Below are 21,035 nucleotides of genomic sequence, written 5' to 3' on the forward strand. Positions count from 1 at the left end.
GGGTTGGAAGGGACCTTAAAGAGCCAGCAGTGTGCCCAGGTGACTAAGAAGGCCAATGGCAGCCTGGCCTGTATTAGAAACAGTGTGGTGAGCAGGTCCAGGGAGGTGATCTTCCCTCTGTACTCAGCACTGGTGAGGCCACACCTCGAGTACTGTGTTGAGTTTTGGGCACCTCAGCACAGGAAGGACATCAAGGTGCTGCAGCATGCCCAAAGAAGGGCAACAAAGCTGGTGAAGGGCCATGAGTGGAGTGGCTGAGAGAAATGGGGCTATTAGGCTAAAGAAAAGGAAACTAAGAGGAGACGTCATCACCCTCTACAACTACCTGGAAGGACATTGTAGAGATGTAGGTGCAGGTCTCTTCTCACAAGTAACTGGTGACAGAACAAGAGGGAATGGCCTCAAGCTGTGCCAGGGGAGGTTTAGACTAGACATTAGGAAGAACTTTTTCACTGAAAGGGTGTCAAGACACAGGAACATGCTGCCCAGGGAGGTGGCTGAGTCACCATCCCTGGATGCGTTTAAAAGTCATCTAGATGTGGCGCGTGGGGATATGGCTCAGTGCTGGACTTAGCAGAGTAGAGTTAATGGTTGGACTCGATCTTGAAGGTCTTTTCCAACTTTCCAAGTGATTCTATGATACTATGACAATCTAGTTTCAAAGTCCCCGTCATAGGAAACTATGCCTTCCACTGAACCAGGCTGCCCATTCAACCTGGCCTTGAACTCTTTCAGGGAGGGAGCAACCACAAGTTTCCTGGACAACCCTGTTCCAGTGTCTCACCACCTGGCTTTGAACAGTTCCAGGGATGGGGCATCTGCAACCTCCCTGAGCAACATGTTCCAGCGTCTCACTACCCTCACACTAAAGAATTTCTTCCTAATGTCTAACCCAAATCTCCCTTCTTCCAGCTTGAAACCATTGCCACTTGTCTTGTTGGTATGTGTCCTTATGAAAAGTCTCTTCACAGCTTTCTTGTAGCTCCCCTTCATCCGTAATATTAATTGATCTTTCACTTCTATTGGCATTTAAAATAATTCCGTTCTAGTGGGAATTTGCAGAATGCTGAAAGCAATAGCAAAGTGAAGATATAGCTGAATATCTAAGACAAGGTAAGAGACATAACTAAAATGAAGAAAATCAGTGAGATACATAGTTCTAGAAGAACAGTTTGAAACAATAGATAAATCAATTTCATTTTAAGCTAAGGAAAGAATCTGAGGCAGAAAACACACTTATTTGTGAGATCATACTCTGTAGTTCTTGACAATAGGGAAAGAATCCGTTATACACATTTGGACTTAGCATATATACCTACCCCAGACAAATAATGGTTTACTTAAAACACAAGGGATAAAAGACAAAAGCAAAAAACAGGTAAGTACAAGGTAAAAAACTTGGTAACTCTGACCACACTGGCACTTCCTGAACCATGAAGCTCTGTAGAGGTCCTGATACAACAGATATTTAAGGTATAAAAGATAAGAGTTTATTAAGAATAACAAATAGGGTACAGAAAGGAATCAAAACTTAGACAGGAAACTGTATGACATCTCTTTGCAATATTTATTGAACTAGTCTAAGTATAGTGCAACAGATCTGTGCAGAGATATTTAACAACTACTCATGCTAGCAGCTATTTTAAAGCTACTTCAGAGCATCTATTTCAAATATTAGTGTCTCACATTTTGAACTAGCAGACTGCAAATATCAGCTTTAGAAAAAATCCTTTGTGAATAAGGGTGTTTTGTAAAAAAAGTCTGCCACAAATACACCTCTTATTTCTGCACAGCTGTGCTGTAATTACCAGCAACAAGAGAAACAGCAACTTAATTTGTCTAATGTAGGAATATTTAATAGACACTCCAGCAGCATAAACAACTTTTCACAAGAATTTCTCATTTGAGTCATGTTTGGTAAAGGTATATACTGATATTCAATGGCAACTTCACCAGAGAGAAATCTATATGACTAATTCTTTCCTGAAAAGTACACTTGACATTTAAAACTTTATTCTTTCTCTGGGTTTTTTGTCCTCTGAAGCACAATTCACAAACCACCGAATGCTTCCACATTAAATATAAGACTAATAGTTTTGGGAGGATTCTATTCTGTGGACATTTAACTTTCAATCCAGATTTGCCAAAACCTCTTTCTATAATGTCTTCAGCTTTAGAAGGAAAGCTCATAGTGCATATGGCTTAGAAATCATAATAGTGGTTTTAAAATTATCTTATACAATATGTACTATTTGTCTTTTAGGAATGATGTTCCTAAGCTAATCTTCTACCAAGGATCTTCTGGAGAAATCATAACATAGAAAAGTAAAGCAGTGGGTGTTTCAGGAATCTAGCAAATTGAGCACTACTAAATTCAGGTTCTGAAAGCTGTGTTCCATAATGATGATGACTTCTATCATTCAACATTTTAATATGCTTTTCAAGTCCAATTCAGAAGTTCCTGCTCACAGAAACAAACTACGACTATTTGCAGTCATAGGTTTTAATGTATTAATGAAATAACTGATAACACAATGAAACAGCATTTCCCCTGCAAGAAAGCAGAACTTGTCCAGGTGGGGATCATAGTCATAATATTTCTACAGCTGCCTAACTCCTCCATGGTTTTGGGTTCAGCAATTTGCTCCCAGGGAAGTGCATGCTTCACCAAACATGATATATCAAGATGGCTTTAGATGATGGTGTTATTAGCTCTTCCATTAAAATTTAATTAATCTCTGATTATTGTAGCCAAGTTTCCACACGGACTGCGTCTTTTAGGATAAGATGTTCTTCATTTGCACAGGCAGACCTTAAAAAATAGGTCAGAATTAGACTAGAATTTGACCAGCAGTCTTCCTTAGTTTGACAAGTAAATTTATCTTGCCAAAATTATCTTTCAAATTGTCTCATATTACAAAATCAGAGCAATTCAGAGTGTGTCCTAACACCTGTTTTTTATTATTTTATTCCTGGACAACAGTGAAAATTATGAAGGACAGCTTGTTTTTAACAGATAAATTCCAACTATCTTAATGCATGATTACTCTTCTAGTAATGCTTATTTGTTTTAATACAAATATATCCTGCCCGGAATCGTGAAAGTTCACATAGATCAATATTATTCTGCAGAAACCATTCCTGAATCCTGAATTTTTAGGGGTTTTTGTCATCTTAATTTTCTCTTTAACTTTACTCTTACAACCATTGATCCCTTTCTGGGAACTGATGAAAGAAACTCTTGTATGCACTACATGAATGGAGTGGTTTGGCTTCTTTGTTGCCTGCTTCAGAGGTCTGTTGTTTTGCTTTTTAGCACTGAAATCATCTAACACTTCATCTTTCTTTTCCTCAGGAACTTTTCACCAGTTAGCTAGGAAAACTGAAGTGCTGTTTGAGTTTTGCGGATGCTGTCAGAGCTGTCTGCAGGCACCCAAACACATCAGCAGTCTTGCTAAAGAATGCCATTCATCCAACAGCAGGTCTGCCATATGCGAGGTCCCTAACTTCAAGGAGGTTCAGTAAGATAATTTCTGATACAGGGAAGAGAAATCAGACCTTGTTACAAGTAGTCTGCAAAAAGAAGCAGACAAAACGTTCTAAAATAAATAAAGGTTTCTTGAGTCATGTCACTGCATCTCAGCTTATATTTTATTTTCATATCAGTGATATACTTGGGGAGGAACTTCTCTTACTACAATCTCCTTTATTAGGTTACCAACATAAGATGCTATGAAAGCCTGACAAATGAGTTTGTTTCCAAAAGCTGTGAAATATGGAACCATGCCCCACATAAAAAGATTGTAGCTCTTTAAAAAAACAACAAACAACTCGACAAAAAGTTTGTTTCCTGTTTAAATTCTCACAGTACTTTAGGTCTACTCACCACTAAACTCAGCTCTGTTGCTTCAAACTGTGGAATCACTATTCTCCAAAAATGCAGAGGTGAGGACAATGAGGATAGTGGCAAACTGGACTTGAATATTTACTTGGGTAGCTTATTTTCAAACTTACACTAGAATTATCGGTTTTTCGCTTCAGGCAGTAGCTTGGGCAATGATCATTAACTCCACCAAAGTACAACGTTGTCTTATGACCTGTTTTAATTATGAGTTATTAAAACCACCTTTTGGCTATATCAAATCCTCACTTATTTGAAAAACCTAGGACAAGATGGTGGAAATAAATTATGCAATCCCTATCATAGAATGATCTGGGTTGGAAGGGACCTTAGAGATAATCTAGTTCCAACTGACATATTCCCACTAGACCAGGCTGCCCATCCAACCTGACCTTGAACACATCCACAGAGGGGGCATCCACAACTTCCCTGGGCAACCTGTTCCAGTGTCTCGCCACCCTCACACTAAAGAATTTCTTAGTAGAACCTAACCTACATCTCCCCTCTTCCAGTTTCAATCCACTACCCCTTGTCCTCTTGCTACAAGCCTTTGTAACAAATCCCTCCCCAGCTTTCCTATAGCTCCTTCAGGTACTGGAAGGCAGCCATGAAGTCTCCCTGGAGCTCTCTCTTCTCCAGGCTGAACAACACCAGCTCTCTCAGCCTGTCTTCCCAGGAGAGGTGCTCCAGCCCTCTGGTCGTCTTAATGGAAAGAAATATTTGAACTGGCCTGTCTTAATGTAAAGTGAGTCTATCCCCACCTGTGCAGGTACGAGAGAATACTGGCATCATTTTTAATCTAGGAATTGAGACAAAGAATCTTACCATTAACTAGAAGGAAAAATTTCATCCCAAAAAATAGCTACTCTGCAAATCGTGGTAAAAAAGCCAGTGAGTCTTTCTTTGGGATCTTTTAACAAGATAAGATTCCCATGTTATCTTCTCACACTATCTAGCAATGTCTTTGTAAATTCCAGTAGGCAGACTATACAATAACACAGTGTATGAACAATAGCTTAGCTATAGGTTATCTAAATACTACATTAAGATTGCCATTTAGAACCAAGATCAACCATCAAGAACTTGAGAACCAAAAGCAGTAATACCACAACTGGTTCCACCTCTGTCCCAAGAACATGGATTGGATGGTTTGATGATAAGATTTAATATACCCTCTCAGAAACATTTCTGACTGTGAGATCTGAAAGAAATTATGAATCTAATTGCATATCATTAAGTATATGTTTGATATAAACAGAAAGCTTGACAAAATTATTGGGAGTATCTCTCTTATTTTCTCAGAAAATGCCATGATGTATGCTTGGCTTTTTTTTTAATCAAATACTAACATAGCATTGTAGTATTTAGAATACTCAATCATAGCTTTAAATTGATGTGAGACAATCAGAAAATAAAACCAAAAGTAAATATGCTACGTTGCAGTCTATAAACCCTCTCCTATTACACAATATAGGCAATACACTAACAATGCTAAAACTGAGAAGTTTTTTCAGTATATAAGTAATTACAGTGGAATTTTACAATCAAATAAACCACATTCTATTTCTAAAACTCTAGTACAATGCCTTTCAATACACAGCAAGAGTCTGCAGATCTTTCAATTAGGACACAATATCAAGGGAATTCTCCACTGACAATTCGCTTCTTTAAAAGAAACTACCCAAAAGAAAGAGTCACTGATTATGTATATTGAATGTTAAGACCTTCTGGTGAACAACACTGCCATAATCACTGTAATGCATCACTCCTGTCATTAAGCTGTTTAGATGACAACTGATTTGAACTCCTGGTATGCAGCACATACTCAGTAATTACTACTGCACTAAAATATTTTAGCTTCTCTTTGTACCTGAACTAGATAGATTACATTACATTACCCTAACAAAGGGAAAGTTTAGAGGTCCCCATCACAATATTACATAGAAAAAAATGTCTGATAACAGCAGCTTATTTAATCTTTCAAACAAAGGCACGTCTCTCGGGACAACTAAAAAGCTTTGTAAGATATCCAAGTTCATTTTAAAGGAGGTACTATATGCTGGAGGCAAACTAATCACAGCAGAACACAGGTCTGCCTTGACTAATTTACACCAAGAAGTAAGATCCTCGAGTAGGCTTCTGCTCACAACAGACACAGCCCACTGAATACTAACTTCAGTATCTCTGATTGTGGCAGAAAAAAGATAGCTCAAGTTAGGTACAAAAATTCTCAATGCACTTTTAAAATAAAACCCAACAGATTTTCTATTAGCATAGGTTTATACCAAGGCTGAGTGCTTGTTCTGAACAGAGAAGGGCCACAAGGATGAGCACAGGGACGGGAGGACCTGACATATGAGACTGCGAAAACTGGGTTTGTTCAGCCTTGATAAAAGAAGGCTTTGGAAAGACCTCATTACCATGTTGCAGTACTTAAAGGGCAGCTACCAAGAAGATGGAGACTCCCTATTTGCAAGGAGTGACATGGAAAAGACATGGGGTAATGGGCACAAGTTGCTCCTGGGGAGATTCCGATTAGACACAAGAGGAAATTTTTCACCATAAGGACAGTCAAACACTGGAATAGTCTCCCAAGGGAAGTAGTAGATTCCCCCACATTGGACAGTTTTAAGTCTTAGCTTGACAGGGTGCTGAGCCACCTCTTATAAACTATAGTATTACCTAGAAAGGTTGGACCAGATGATCCTTGAGGTCCCTTCCAACCTGGCATTCTACAATTCTATGATACAAGCTCCAGAGAACACAATTAAACAAGACAAGAATGCAACGATTCTTTCCATCCTTTCTCTCCATAACACACATCAAAACCTGTTTCTGCATGGTTTTGTTTAAACTACTTTTACACCATCTGGAAGGAAAAGTGAAAGCTTTACAACCATGTGTCCTTCTCACCACCTACTCTGTCTTTCTCTGGTGTATTCTGATCCTCTTGAAAGCAGGCCAGGAGGCAGAGTGCTGAGCAAATAAGCCTAACTTCTATATCAACACATAAAAGCAAGTAAGTCTGGTGCTTGAGCCGTGCTCTTACTTCTCTCATTCTCCAGCTCTGTCACACATACATGCCTGAGCAAACGATATGGGACAGGATCCAGGCACTGCTACTGCACTTTTTTTGACTTCACTTCCTTGTACTGGACCTTCCTTGCCCAGGCAGGAGTGGCAATATCATTCTTTCACCTTCATGTTTCCCTCACTTGACAATCTTACACTGCCCTGAAGCAAAACTAAACTTCAGACTGAGGTTGACCTTCTTTAATGAAAAACCATACTTTTTCAAGGAAAAGCTCAAAGCTCCTTCCTTTTATTTTTGTCATTAAGACTTTAAAACCCACTAGCTTTTTTTCCCCAGGACAGTGGGACTTAGATGTTTGACTGTACCAGAAGAGTCTGTCTGAATGGTTCAGTTGCATTGCCTTTTTTCAAATAGGAGGAACTAGTTTTGATTTTTGAAAAAAGACTGTCAGCATCATTAAATGTAAGGTATTTTTCCCAGCTGGAAAAAAGGAAATTAATTTCATGTGCTTCTCCTTCTAAACCTACTTATTTTCAGTGCTATTATCTTTTTTTCTAGAAAGAAGAAGGATTGGACTATAATGTATCTGCTCTAAACTTATCTGTTCACACTAATAAAGAACACAACTGTATTAAAAACTGGTTCCAAGTTACCAGTTGCCACTTGTCTACTCTCTCGTGTTTTTTGTTTTTTTTGTTGGGTTTTGGGTTTTCTGTGTTTTAAAACAATTTAAAAGTAGTTACAAAATAACAAAAGATAATTTGTAGTGGCCTATGACAAATAATAAAATACAGGATATTTCACCCTATTTTAAAATATTTAACTGTTACAGAGTTGGAGCTTTGCATTCAAATAGTAGTTAAAATAACAAGCAGACTATAGAAAACACAAGACACAAAGAACTCATTCCAGATGGGATTTACTGTGATCAAGATTTAGGCTGGATTATATTCTAATTACAAGAATCAGCAAAAAGTTACCATTTACAATAAATTCTAAGAATTAGGGCTCATAAAAAGTACTCTTGACAAAGATGTAATGATTAGCTCAAAGCTTCAACAGTACTAAACATTAATGGAAAAATTCAAGAAAAAGTTGGCTACTGTCACTCTTGATGGAATTAAGCCTCCTGGAATTACAGAAATAATGGTATCTTTAATCTTGCAACTTTCACTCAGTAAAGGATTCTTTCCACAGATAGGTATTTTCTATAATACTCAAGAAATGTAGAGTAAAACCCATCTGCTATCACACATAAAACCTAGCAGGCTATCTACTCTTTCCCAAGTGACTGTTTTTTCTTTTTCTGGTGATATGCATTCAGAACATCATCTTACAGAAAGACACTCTTGATCTCTTGATAATAACTCCTATGACTCTTCTTTGGCACTTCATTACTCTCTTCTGGCACCATCTCTTTTCATCATTGCCTCAAAGTATATTTTTCCACTTTATCTAATCAACATTGTAAAGCAGTAAATTTACGCTTACTAACTTAAGCTAATTACAGTAGATCACAGAGTCACTTAAAAATATGCATTTAATCCTCAGGCATTTTTTCTTCAAAATTATAACTTCATTAAGAAAGTAAGATTGAATACAGACATTTACTCGGTTGGTATGATTCCAAACACAAATGAGATGAAAATGTACTTCCTCAATGCCAGTTTATAGTGATTACTATTAACTACAGTATCATAAATGTGACTATAGCAAAAAGAAGGATGATTGAGCAATGCAAAAACCTGTATGTCATTATTTAGCAACATCATGAGAACTATGAAAATATTTATTCTTCAGTAAATTCACTGTTGATGGCTATACTGCTGAAGGCTCTCCATCAGTCCTGAAGTTAGAATGTTAGTATTGACAGACATTTTTTCTCTTTGTAATATCTTAAACAAAGAAAGCATTAATAGCTTAATGATCAGACACATAAACCATCAGTCAATCTGGATGCCATGCAATCATTATATCAAAACTATCCCCATGTAGCACGAATCCTTTGAACCTCTAAATTAACCTGGACAAATTCCCTGCTTTCCCAAAAGGATTTCCTAAGTTAAACACATGCTTTATCACAGACTCAGTATTTTTCAAAAACCTTTTTCCATCCAGTTACCTCAGCTTGGTAAAATATAATCACTGAAAAACATCTCTGAAAATGTTCCTTGCTTTTTGAATTTTTCAGACTTTATAGTATTTGAAATCGTTGCCACATCCTGTTATAAACTAATAAGAAATATACTAGTCTTGCAGAACAGTCACCAACTCTCCTGAAAGTAGTTAACTGCATAATGAAATCTCTGATATATCATCAATATCCAAAAAAGCACTCCAAAATAGCTTCCTACCATATATTTCAACAGGTAGTAAAACAAAACTCAAAACCAGTATCCATCTTAAAGTAGAGTTTGCATGGAACCGTAACATGATGCTCAGAAATACTAACTACATGCTGTATTTTTAATATGGGTTTAATTTTAGTTCCACAGTAACAAAGTACATTGGGACAAAACTGCAGCTAACTTTTGCAAGAATGAGATTAATTCTTACTCAGTTTTGGCATCGCTTTCTTAATGGTTTCATTAGCAGAAGGACTAGCTCATTTATTCCACTGATTAAAAGCAGAAATCTGACAGAGCTCATTCAATTTCTGGTGTTACACTTGTTAGACTGTGTAGAATTCATGAAAGAATCACTGAAAAGGGGGAATGTCCACGCATTTCCAACACTGAACAAGAGCAACCCTTTTAGCCAGTTTAATCAAAGCCAAACTACTTAGGTGCTAGTAAGAAGTTACTGCTGGAAATAACATATGATGCCAAATATCTGTTACTCCCAGAAAATATGTAAGTTTGCAGTATAACTCCCACTTTGTCTACAAAGAAAATAAATTACTTTTCTTAGAAAAAAGTCTGCAGCAACAGAAACGATTTCACAGTCTGAGAAAAAAATGGTGACAACGGGAACACAAAACATCACTTTTGTATCTGCTCAATATCTAACTGAAGAAACTGCTAGATCTAGAAACCAAGATGCAATCTGCTCAAAATGGAATAGCATATATGAGAATAACATTCATGTTATGGTCAGAGAAGCATTTCTTTTATGGTAATATCATATCCTAAGCATTTCCATTTTATTACAAAAACACTTCCATAGTTTAATGCTTACAAGACAGAATTTATTCTGGAGATGTAGACTGCATCCAAACTGTCCTCTAACACACTACCTCCAAATATAAGTACAACAATCCATTGTTCAGAATTGTTTGAAGAGTAAATAAAAATTCTTCAGAGTACTTTCTTTCACCAGCGTTCCATTCAACTTCTTGCAAAGAAACCTAGCAAGGAAGCTTAGCAAAGAAGCTAGCTAGAAGCTTCTGTCTGTAAATATCATCGGTATGGCAGAAGATTTCTCCCTTTCCTGTCTAAACATCTCCTTAAATTACATTCAGATTTGTGGTATCATAACAATTTCAATATGGCACAAATTTCAGTATTCTGTAAAAGTTTCATTCCCATTTCCACCTCCAGTTACTGTTGGCTTACATTTTTCATCCTAGCTGTTGTTACACTACTTATTTGATGTCTTACAGCTTTAATATGGGATACCGTTAACTACTGCACCAAAACCACATTGAGATTTATATTGAAGTGATATCCTGTACTTTAGGATACACAGATTCCCCCACGTTTTAACAGAACATGTGCCAAAGCAGTGCAATTCCTGACAGCAAAATAAAAGTGAGTAATACAAAAAAATGGTTGTTTGGGCTTTTCTGAGACTCATGTGAGTTTTATTTCTATTCTACTCAAGGAAATACGTATTCAGTAGTGCAGCTTGATTTTTCAAGTTCAAATGGGGACACAAAAAATCTCAAAAAACCTTCTGTTTTGCCTGCTATGGGTCAATATCATGTAAAATGCCAAACACTTTCCCCTCCCCAGGCAGAAATTGCAGATGATCCTAGCTTCACTTGGAAGCCCGCACAAGCTTTCTAAATGGCTACAAACCATTCTAAGTATTCTTGGTATGTACCAAAATCTGGATTCACTGTATATTGCAGAAATCCTGTACAGAGCATAAAAATTAAAATTAATGCATACTTAGATAATACTTATTTTTTATTTTATAGAAGTCATTTGTGAAAGGTTATGCATGTATACTATACAGTTCAGACACCTAAAATGAATTGTTGACATGCATTAATGTCAGAGCTTATTTCTCCTCTAACTGTGGCATGCTATCTTAAAGTATTTTTTTCTAGAATCCAACAAGAAGGCTGGACTTCAAACTAACTGAAGATGAACTTATTCCTAATTAAAATAAAGCAGCGTTTAGCTGAGGACCTTAGACAAGGATAGGACACAGCATTATCTTTCTTTCCGAACCACAAAATTTTGCACACAATCTCATATAGTCACACATGAAATCAGAGCAAAATTTGCAAGATATATAAAAAATGCAAGACTATCTAGAGCACAGTTTGGAGAATACAAATACATTATCTATTCACAGTATTTTCTTCATATAACTTTCAACCATCACATAAGCCAACGTGCAAACACTGAGGACCAATTACAGGAAATGTTTCATAGATTAAATATATTGCATGATTGTAAGTACGTGTCCAGATTTTATAGGTCTGCTGCAATGTGTGCTTGTGATTACAAATGTATGTCTATTATATAGTTTTCATATTAGTCTTTAAAAAATTGGGGCTATTCTGCTTTTGCTAACAATCAGACAGCGGTTAAAACCAGCTACACTTGCATTAGACACTTACTTGGCTTGATAAGGAAGAATTAAATAGAAATTAGCTGGTAATATTCATAAATTCTAATGAAACATTGTATAATCAGCTCCTACTTTTCCACTATTCTGTGAAATCAATGTCATTTGCACTAAGCACCTCCTTAATAAGGCTATTAGATCACTTCCAAGGACTGTCTTCAACAAAGTACATGAGGAAATGTGTAAATTTAAGCACTTAAACACTGTCAATGAGCAGTTTTCAAACAGATCTTACAGACTCTTACCAGCTCTTGTGTATCTTCTGCTAATGGCAAAAATGTTGCTTCCAGAATAGCAACTTGATCAGCACTAAGCTTCTGCCACAGACTAATCAGCATAATCAGCAGATGGGTGGCACTTTTCAACTTTGTGAATGCCTGGAACATGTTGGCTTGATTTTCTTCTGCTGCATCTGCTAGAGCTATTACCTGCAAAAATTACAAACATCTATTAACTATAATTTTACCATCCATGAACACTCAACACTGAAATTACCTTTGGCACACACTTGCTTTCCTTTAGAAGATCCAGAGGAATTCTGTTTTCCATAAACACAAACCACAGAGTATTAAGAGAGTTATCATTTATCTAGATTTTTCTTTTGCATACCCAGGCAATTTCAAGTCCATATGGCAACACGATTATCTAGCACAATCAGCGTAGGAAGGATTCTGTTTAAAACATATTTGTAAGGCAATACAATGACCTCCATAACATAACACATGATAACAAACTAACTTTCAGTTTTATACCACACAAGACACTAATCCTTATTTAACTGGCAAGCCTACTGGTTTAATAATAAAAAAATTAAAGAATTAAAACCACCACATTTATTTTATCCAATAAAAAAATGCAGTATATCATTTTCACATGAACAGAACCTCCACCTGTTAATTGATTCAATCTCCAATCTATGTTTTGCACCAGTTGCTTCAGCTTCTATACCAAAATGTAAACGTTATGGGTCCTGTATATGCAGGCAACACCACTTTAACTGCCAGACTTTAGGAAAAAAAATTGAAAATAAAAAAAAGGCAGATTCACTTCTTGCAAGTTGCTAGGATAGTTTTGGTGAGTACTTCAAGATGGGGAAAAACAGAAGAGCTATTATACGATATTCTACTCATTTCAGAAATAACTAGTAATTGTATATAATATCGTCCACTCATAGCATTACAAAAGTAGGTATTTTGAAAAATACTGTTATAACTGTTTCTTTCTTTATATGCAATGTTTAGGCATTTTTCACCACTGATGAAAAGTGAAGATGACAGTGCTTTCAATATGCAATTGCTATAATTTCAATTTGACAAGAGATTATCCACTGTATTTACACTAAATTATTTTAATTAAATGAATGGAATGGAGGTTAGAGGTTTATCCTGGGGGACCACCATTTACAGGACCTGCTTTCATGAATGCCACTACCTCTTCAAGATCCTGAATACTTGGCTTACAGCAGCACTGATTATCTTCATTGTCATTTAAATCAACGGAAAGCACCACCCTCAACCACTTTCTCCTTCTGTTTATTTATCTGCAAAATGGGGTAATAGGTGCTTAAAGTGTAATTAGTCTTCCAACAATATTTACAAAGTTAAACTTGCCGACCTTGATCCATTAACATTTGGCAACAGTAGGAAAACTAAATACTATACAATGCATCTTCAGCCGGGAAACAAAGCCAACCAGCTGTTAGCATTTGGTGGAGGAAAACTATTTTTAAACTACAACACTGGTATTAAGAGATGTGTGTGTGTTCCCTCCAAGCTCCCATGTGACTGAGGAGATAAAGAAAACAGAATTTTAGGGAACTATAAATATGAAACATTTCAAACAATGTGTTCATAGCTTTGTTTTAGATTTTAAAACGTAATGCTTCCAAACAAAATGGAGACCCCACAGGACACTCATGAGTCCAAACACTGCATAAATCAGAGCCAAGTAACAAAACAAGAAAAAAAAAAGCTCAGCTAAACATGCAAAGGAGAAGTGAGAAATTAATTCCAAATAGTGAAAACCAACATAACACACTATGGTTAAAGGAGAGTAACAGAATCACACAGACATATCATCTAATGCAACCATGCATGCTTGCAGCTTGCTCAGAGCAAAGCCCTGATGTTCTTTATACCTCGTGTTCTACACAGTGGAGTTCCAATTTGCTATTAAGAGTTATGGGTGACAAAGCTACATGACAAACAATACTACACAGTATCCTACATCACCTGCATCTGAGCACCATACCCAGTAGTTGTATGCACTAAAGTTTGATCTTTTTGAGGAGATGAACAAGAGTAAAGTTCTCCTCAGTCTAAAAGGGCTTTCCAAGATCTAATCACCTTTCCTTTCCAATAGGCATTTGAGAATGCTGGGAAGTAAAATATACTAAGATTAATTTAAGACACTGATGACATTCATCAGCATGCTTCCTATAATATAATTACTGGATGGGATAGCACAATGGATTAATTCAGAATTCCTGGAATTCGGAACACAGGCAGGTTAGCTATATCCTATTAGGGAAAATGCTCAGCTAATCTCAATTTTGCTGAAAAAGCAGGCAAATACAGTTGCACATCTGTTACATCTGTCTGAACTCCATCTACACAAAGGTAAAGTACACCTTCCAGACTGAGTCATTAATTATTCCCCAGGTGGTCTCTCACCGTGCTGTATTTCAACTCGCCCTGTACTGTATACACCTCAGAGGCAGAAATCACATAAAGAGAAGTAACTGACACAGCCTTTTCCCTTAAGGAGCCTTCATTTCAGAATTTGCTTTCTTTCCATATTATAACTATGATCAAAGGAGATGGCTCAGCTTTTCATAGACTACAGATGTAAGATAAATAGGGCCTTGAGCAACCTGATCTAGTGGGAGGTGTCCCTGCTCATAGCAGAGGGGTTGGAACTAGATGATCTCTAAGGTCCCTTCCAACCTAAACCATTCTGTGATTCTAGAATAAATATCCAAGTACTCCCAATCAATACCTAATGTACAAAGCCTATATGCTATCTTGAAAGTTGCTTCATAAATAAACTTTTAAAATACAGCTGTTAAAGTTTGCCTTTGGTACAAAATTCTGCCATTCTAATGCACAATAATACAAGACAAATATTCTACCAGCGACAGACTTAAGTTTCTAAAAGAGAGGTGCAGGTCACTGAAACACAAAACAATCGCATCTTTCCTTGACTGCATATGTATATACATATATATACACATATATCTTTGCACTTGCAGAGAAAGCAGAGAGACCAACTGGAAACTATGAAGTAAAAAGTCCACCTATATTGCATAAGGCCTAACACTGCCCATTTAACATTTTTCTTTCTCCTTTAATAACACAAAACTTTTAAACAAAGAAAACTTAAGTCTTCCAAATAAGTTTTTAAAACTTTCTTTCTAAAAGCAATGGAAAACAGGGAAGTGGCTGGCGTAGGAAAGGTTTAAGAGATGCTGGAATAGGTTGAAAGTCCAGTATTGAACACACATTTTTACAACTGATCAAACCTTGCTTTTCATTTATATCCTTTATTTTAAGGCCAAATTCTTGCCCTGTTACAACACACCCACCTACAGCAAAGTACATGCTGGTTAAGTTATTAGTGAAAGACTAAAAAGAAAAGAAAGAAGTACTATTCTCTCAGTTAAGATAATATTTAAGATTTTTACTGTCATAGTCAGAGTTGCAAAGGTAGAGCTGAAACCCAGAAGTATTTTAATAATCTTGAGAACTTCACCCCTCAACATTATTACCAGAATTTGACTGCAAGAATTTCCAAGCCTAGAACATGTCTCATTTTTTCAGCCTCAAGTGTTCAAGCAGAAAGATTTCTCTTCATGCTTATTTCACTGCTAAGAAGACCCTGTAAGATGTGAAGTATTTGAAAACTGTAAACTAATGGTGATTCAAGTTTTAAAAATAATCATATTTCTCCATTATTAGTGCTTACTTAAAGATATTTTTGGGCGTTGTTTAATATCCAGCAATAACTTCAAAATTACTAATCCCTCTTGAAAAAGGCTTGCAACATACCTACTCTTGTATATTCAGACAAGTTCCCTGGGGCAATAATGAACATCACTCTTCAAAGCTTATTCCAATATTACAAAAAAATACAAATACTATTCCAAAAATACAAAATTCCTTCCTACTAGCTGGTTAGTAAGTTGAAGAAAACTGAAAAAGGGCAAGAAATGAGCCTTAAGTTCCAAGGAGCTTTCTTTTGAGTTGGTACCAAATACCACTGGGACTGAAGACTCTCACAGGTTTTATGCCATATTCTAAAATGGAGAACAGGAAGTGTGACTGATTGTTTTTCTTTTTATAAAACAGCCAAGAAAAATATAACTGTCCACCACTGGTAAAACCTTAGCCAACTAGTCTTATTCTCACCTAGCTCTATCATACTGGGTTCAGCTTCCAGTAAATTTGAAGTATCTTCATTTTTAGCAGACTAGACATTAGAATAAATTCTTTGGTCAGAGGGCGGTGAGACACTGGAACAGGTTGCCCAAGGAAGCTGCAGATACCCCCTCCCTGGAAGTGTTCAAGTGCAGGTTGAATTGTGCTTTGAGCAACTTGGTATAGTGCGAGGCGTCCCTGCCCACTCGGGAGGGTTGGAACTTGATCTCTAAGGTCCCTTCCAACCCAAACAATTCTATGATTCTATGATTTTATGTTGAATTATCAAGACATTTATGTAAATGAATCCACAGTAAATTGATCCATGATCAAAGTCTTTATACCTGGTTTCAAAAGAACAATGTGTACACAATTATTCAAGCAAAAACAGAGATCACAACTCATAGGTCTTTTCCTGCAGTTTTCTTACGGAACAATTTATTGCAATGTAGTTATTTTTAACCAAAAATCTGTCTTCTTAAAGCAGGACTTTAATGCATATTAAAGCAGAAAACATGACAGTACTACTCTATTTCACCCTTTCCCACATTCACTCGTTCTAGAGAAAGAAACACTGCTCAGTTACTAAATCTATAACAAGATCTAAGAAAATATTTTTCTGGATATAAGAAGTCTGCATCACATATTCTACTTCATATAGAACACGTTATTTTTTTTCCTTAAAAGCAAGCCCTTTGCACACATGGCCATGCAGCCACATACAAAAACTAAGACATCAGCAAAGCAAATCTTTAAAACAGGTAAGACAACATAAGTGACAATACCAATGTAATTAATAAAATCCTGAATATCCCTTTTTCTAGGAGCAAACTTTTTTATTTTTACATGCAATTCTCAAAGTAGTTGAAAAAGTAACAAAACAGTGATTAGCAGCCTGATTCCCTGTGCAGACCACCTCACTCAACAAGGATTGTGCTCTCAGCTTTTGACAGGTGACTAAAGCTTTATGGAATGCAGGCAAAGATATCCATGTCAGAGAGTGATCTTTATCAAACATTCTGTCACCAGAAAAAATAGCCAGGTCAGTCCTGCAAGGGAGCACTGCTAAAAGCAGCAGCGTTCTCACAGTGCTGCAACGGGTACATGAGAGCACACGCTGGGATTAAGAACCTCAGGCCACAATTATCTGACCTTTATAAGAATGCCTCAGCTACTGCTAACGACGACCACAGTTTTTAAAACTGTGCCATATGCCCACCATGATGATGACAAAGTGTCGATTCCCTAGACACCAAATACTCAACTTTCAAGTGAAGCTCAACACGACCTCAATCCGAGAAGACAGGGCAGTTTAAAGACATTGCACCATGATCCATGTTTTATTTGGATGCATCCGGCTACCTCCTCAAATTCTATTGCCTCACCTGGTGAATGCAAAATTGACATCCCAAGTAACTACTATAGCAATCTGTGCCTCTGGAAACTAGAGCAGCCAGATTAATGAAATACTCAAGTTTACAAGAGAAGTTGAATGGTTTTGTTTTCTTCTATGTTATTTCTACAACAGAACTATCATTAACAGCTCTACTGGACCTTTATAAATTAGAATTTGTCATAAAATATCATTTCCATGCACAACATAAGTTACAGGTTACGACGGCAGTCAAAGCAAACAATCTATAGCAGTGAAATGAATGTACTGTTTAAATTTAGAATCCTCTTTTGAGACTTCACGTATATCTAAACTGTGTTTTACCTCCACAAACCCAAGCAATACTGGATTATCATCACAGAGACTCATGCCACATAATTTACTTTGTTTTGTTTTAATAACTAGTGACAATGATGTCTGGTGTTCCTCAGAGTTCCGTATTGGTACCAGCACTGTTAAATATCTTCATCGAGACACAGTGAGATCAAGGGCACCCCCAACAATTTTGAGGATGACATCAAGCTGCATGGTGCAGTTGACATGTCAGAGGGATGGGGTGTCATCCAGAGGGACCTGGACAAGCTTGATAAGTGGGCCCATATGAACCTCATGAAGTTTAACACGGCAAGGCAAGTCCTGCACCAGGGTCAGGCCAATAATCCCCAGTATCAATACAGGCTGGGGGATGAAAGGATTGACAGCAGAGCTGCAGAAAAGAATCTGGAGATACTGGTAGATGAAAAGCTGGACATGAGCCAACAATGTGTGCTTGCAGCCCAGAAAGTGGTCAAGGGAGGTGATTCTGCCTCTCTACTCTCATGAGACCCCACCTTGAGTACTGTGTCCAGTTCTGATACCCTCAGCACAAGACAGACATGGAGCTGTTGGAGTAGGTCCAGAGGAGGGCCACAAAACTAATGAGAGGAGCACCTGTCCTATGAAGACCGGCTGAGAAAGCTGTGGTTGTTCATCTTGGAGAAGGCCCTAGGAAGACCTTATTGCAGCCTTTCAATACTTAAAGGAGGCCTATAAGAATCACAGAACTATTCAGGTTGAAAAAGACCCTTGGGATCACCAAGTCCAATCATCCAGAAGGATGGGGACAATTTTTTTTCATGAGGGCCTGTAGCAATAGGACAAGGGGTAATGGCTTCAAACTGGAAGAGGGTAAATATAGACTAGATATTAGGAAGAAATTTTTTACAATGAAGGTGGTGAGACACTGGAACAGGCTTCCAATAGAAGCAGTAGATACCCCATCCCCAGAAACACTTGGGGGTCTGAGCAACCTGATTTAGTTGAACTAGATGACCTTTAAAGGCCTCTTCCAACCCAAACTTACATTATTCTCTATTACTAAGAAAATCTTCAGGGATAAAGTAACTATCATTTCAGATATGTAGAGACATAGGAGTATGAATATGGTCAGTTCAAAAAGAAAGAAATCTCTACCCTTCTCATTTTATCTTTGTCTTCACAAGTCTTTCTTCCCCCAGCTTTTATCTGTACCATTTAGTGGGTTCAGAACCCCAAGCACCTGAGTGCATTATCCAAAAGTACTTGATTGTTAATACATTCAAACCTAAATTAAAACTCTGGTAGATCAACATCTTCTTGCTCCACAGGAAATTTCTATTTTGTGTAGACTCTTTAAACAAGGTATGCCAGTAAAATTCAAACATGAAGACCCCGTGGTTAGCTCTACTGTAAATGGGTATGATCTATTTAAAAGAAGCAAAGTCATATTCCTGTAAGCCTAAACATGCACCTCTTCATATGCATAAATCAATTTTGAAAATTTTTGTTTTGGCAATACTAATGTAGTGGTAAGAAAACTGCTTGTCTGCATCACTGTTGCCAGTTTACTGCTTGTTATTTGGTAGAACTATTAAATACCAAGACAGTGGAAAAAAAAATATATTGAAGGAAGGCTACAAACATCTTCCAAAATGCATATGTTACATCCCAATAAATTTAGAAGCAAGTTCTACATTATAAAACCCATATTTAAAAGTGCAGTTTTAAAATTAGTATCTTATGAGGGAAATAACATCTGCTACAAATTACATAAAACTCAATAAGCCACTGAGTTACAATAAATCCTTTACTTACCCCTTCAAAAGAAAAGTTCCACTTAAGCATAGGGATGTGTTAAATAATGTACAGATATGTCACAGAATCTCTGACAGTCAATGAATGTTGAAGACATAGCTTCACTGCAAAGCTGTGGTTGAAATGACAGCAATATATAAAAAATACAGCCAAAAATAAGCTAAATGGTGATAGGGAGATGAAAAGCTTGGTTTATATCAGCAAATATATGGTATTATGTAATGATGATCGATAATTTTTTTCAACAAAGGAACACATTTTATACAGTGAAGCTGTATGTTTGTATATTAAAGTAAGCTGTGAAGCTACCTAAACATTTTTTTAAAATAGGCCTCATCCTGCAAATTTCTAATTGTATTTTAGTCCAATGGGATCTATGAATAGCTAGGAAATCAAGGAAGACCCATTAGATCTACTTCTGTAAACGTTTATGCACAGTGAAGCTCAATGGGTGAAATCAGGGATTTGCTAACACCAGTAGGAACACTGCACTGATTCAGTAAAGGCAGGATTGCATCATGTAAAAGACCACTCCCCTCAGTGTGATCAGCCGCATGCGCCTAATGGGAAGAAAGCATTTGCAGCACATTAGATATCAGGTGATGAGTGTAGTTTTAGAAACAGAATAAAATCCACAGCCTATTGCTTCCTAGAAGGTACTCAGTAAAACACAGGCTCATCTCATACTTGTATTTTTTTATAATATTGAAAAACAAACTCAACTAACAGATAATATATTTTTCCATCTATACAAATGAACACAAAGCTACGGCAGCAAATCCTATTCCAACATCTTTAACAATAAAAGAATCAATATCAAGCAAATCAGCAAGCCAGTTAAGACAGTGAACTTGTAAACTAAATTCCAAGCCATTAACTTGCCCACTCAATCACACCTGAGATCTTGGAACTTCTGCCTCCCAGAACCCCTCATTCAGGTTGAGCTAGCATATAATTTGAAGTGATTAGAAAACACTGTGGCTGTTAACACAATGTCTGGCAATAAGATTCAGAATTAAATTAAAAGAATACACTCTGGAAACAAATTCTAAACATAGCAATCAAAGAAAATGGATGGCAGACTAATTAGAAGCTCAGACTTAACTACAAAACTAATTTCAGCCCATCTCTCATTAAAACTACTTTTCTATTTTGACACACTTTGTAGATCTTCTGTTATTAGTAAAATCTTGAGAACATGTGCCAGTAGATTTGGAAATAAAACAGGCGTCCCCAGTCAAAGTGGAAAGGTCACAAAACATGAACTGCTTGCTTGAATACCTTGTCCTTAGATTACAAGTTTTGCATAATTTCTTCTATTTTTTGTTGAGAAAGAGACAGCCATTTCAAAACAAAGGAACATCATGATGAAATGCAGGT

At 36.8% G+C, this 21,035-nt stretch overlaps 1 protein-coding gene across 5 annotated transcripts in view; it reads right to left on the reverse strand.

The window, feature by feature from the left end:
• Window positions 1-21,035, reverse strand: part of BBS9 (Bardet-Biedl syndrome 9) — a 289,453-nt gene that overhangs the window by 147,325 nt on the left and 121,093 nt on the right. For all 5 annotated transcript variants that reach the window (XM_051611618.1, XM_051611619.1, XM_051611617.1 and 2 more), the window contains one exon: window positions 11,981-12,163. In XM_051611618.1, coding sequence (XP_051467578.1) covers window positions 11,981-12,163 — 183 coding nt within the window. The remainder of the gene's footprint in view (window positions 1-11,980; window positions 12,164-21,035) is intronic.

Source organism: Apus apus, chromosome 2 (assembly GCF_020740795.1).
Source record: "Apus apus isolate bApuApu2 chromosome 2, bApuApu2.pri.cur, whole genome shotgun sequence".
NCBI lineage: Eukaryota > Metazoa > Chordata > Aves > Apodiformes > Apodidae > Apus > Apus apus.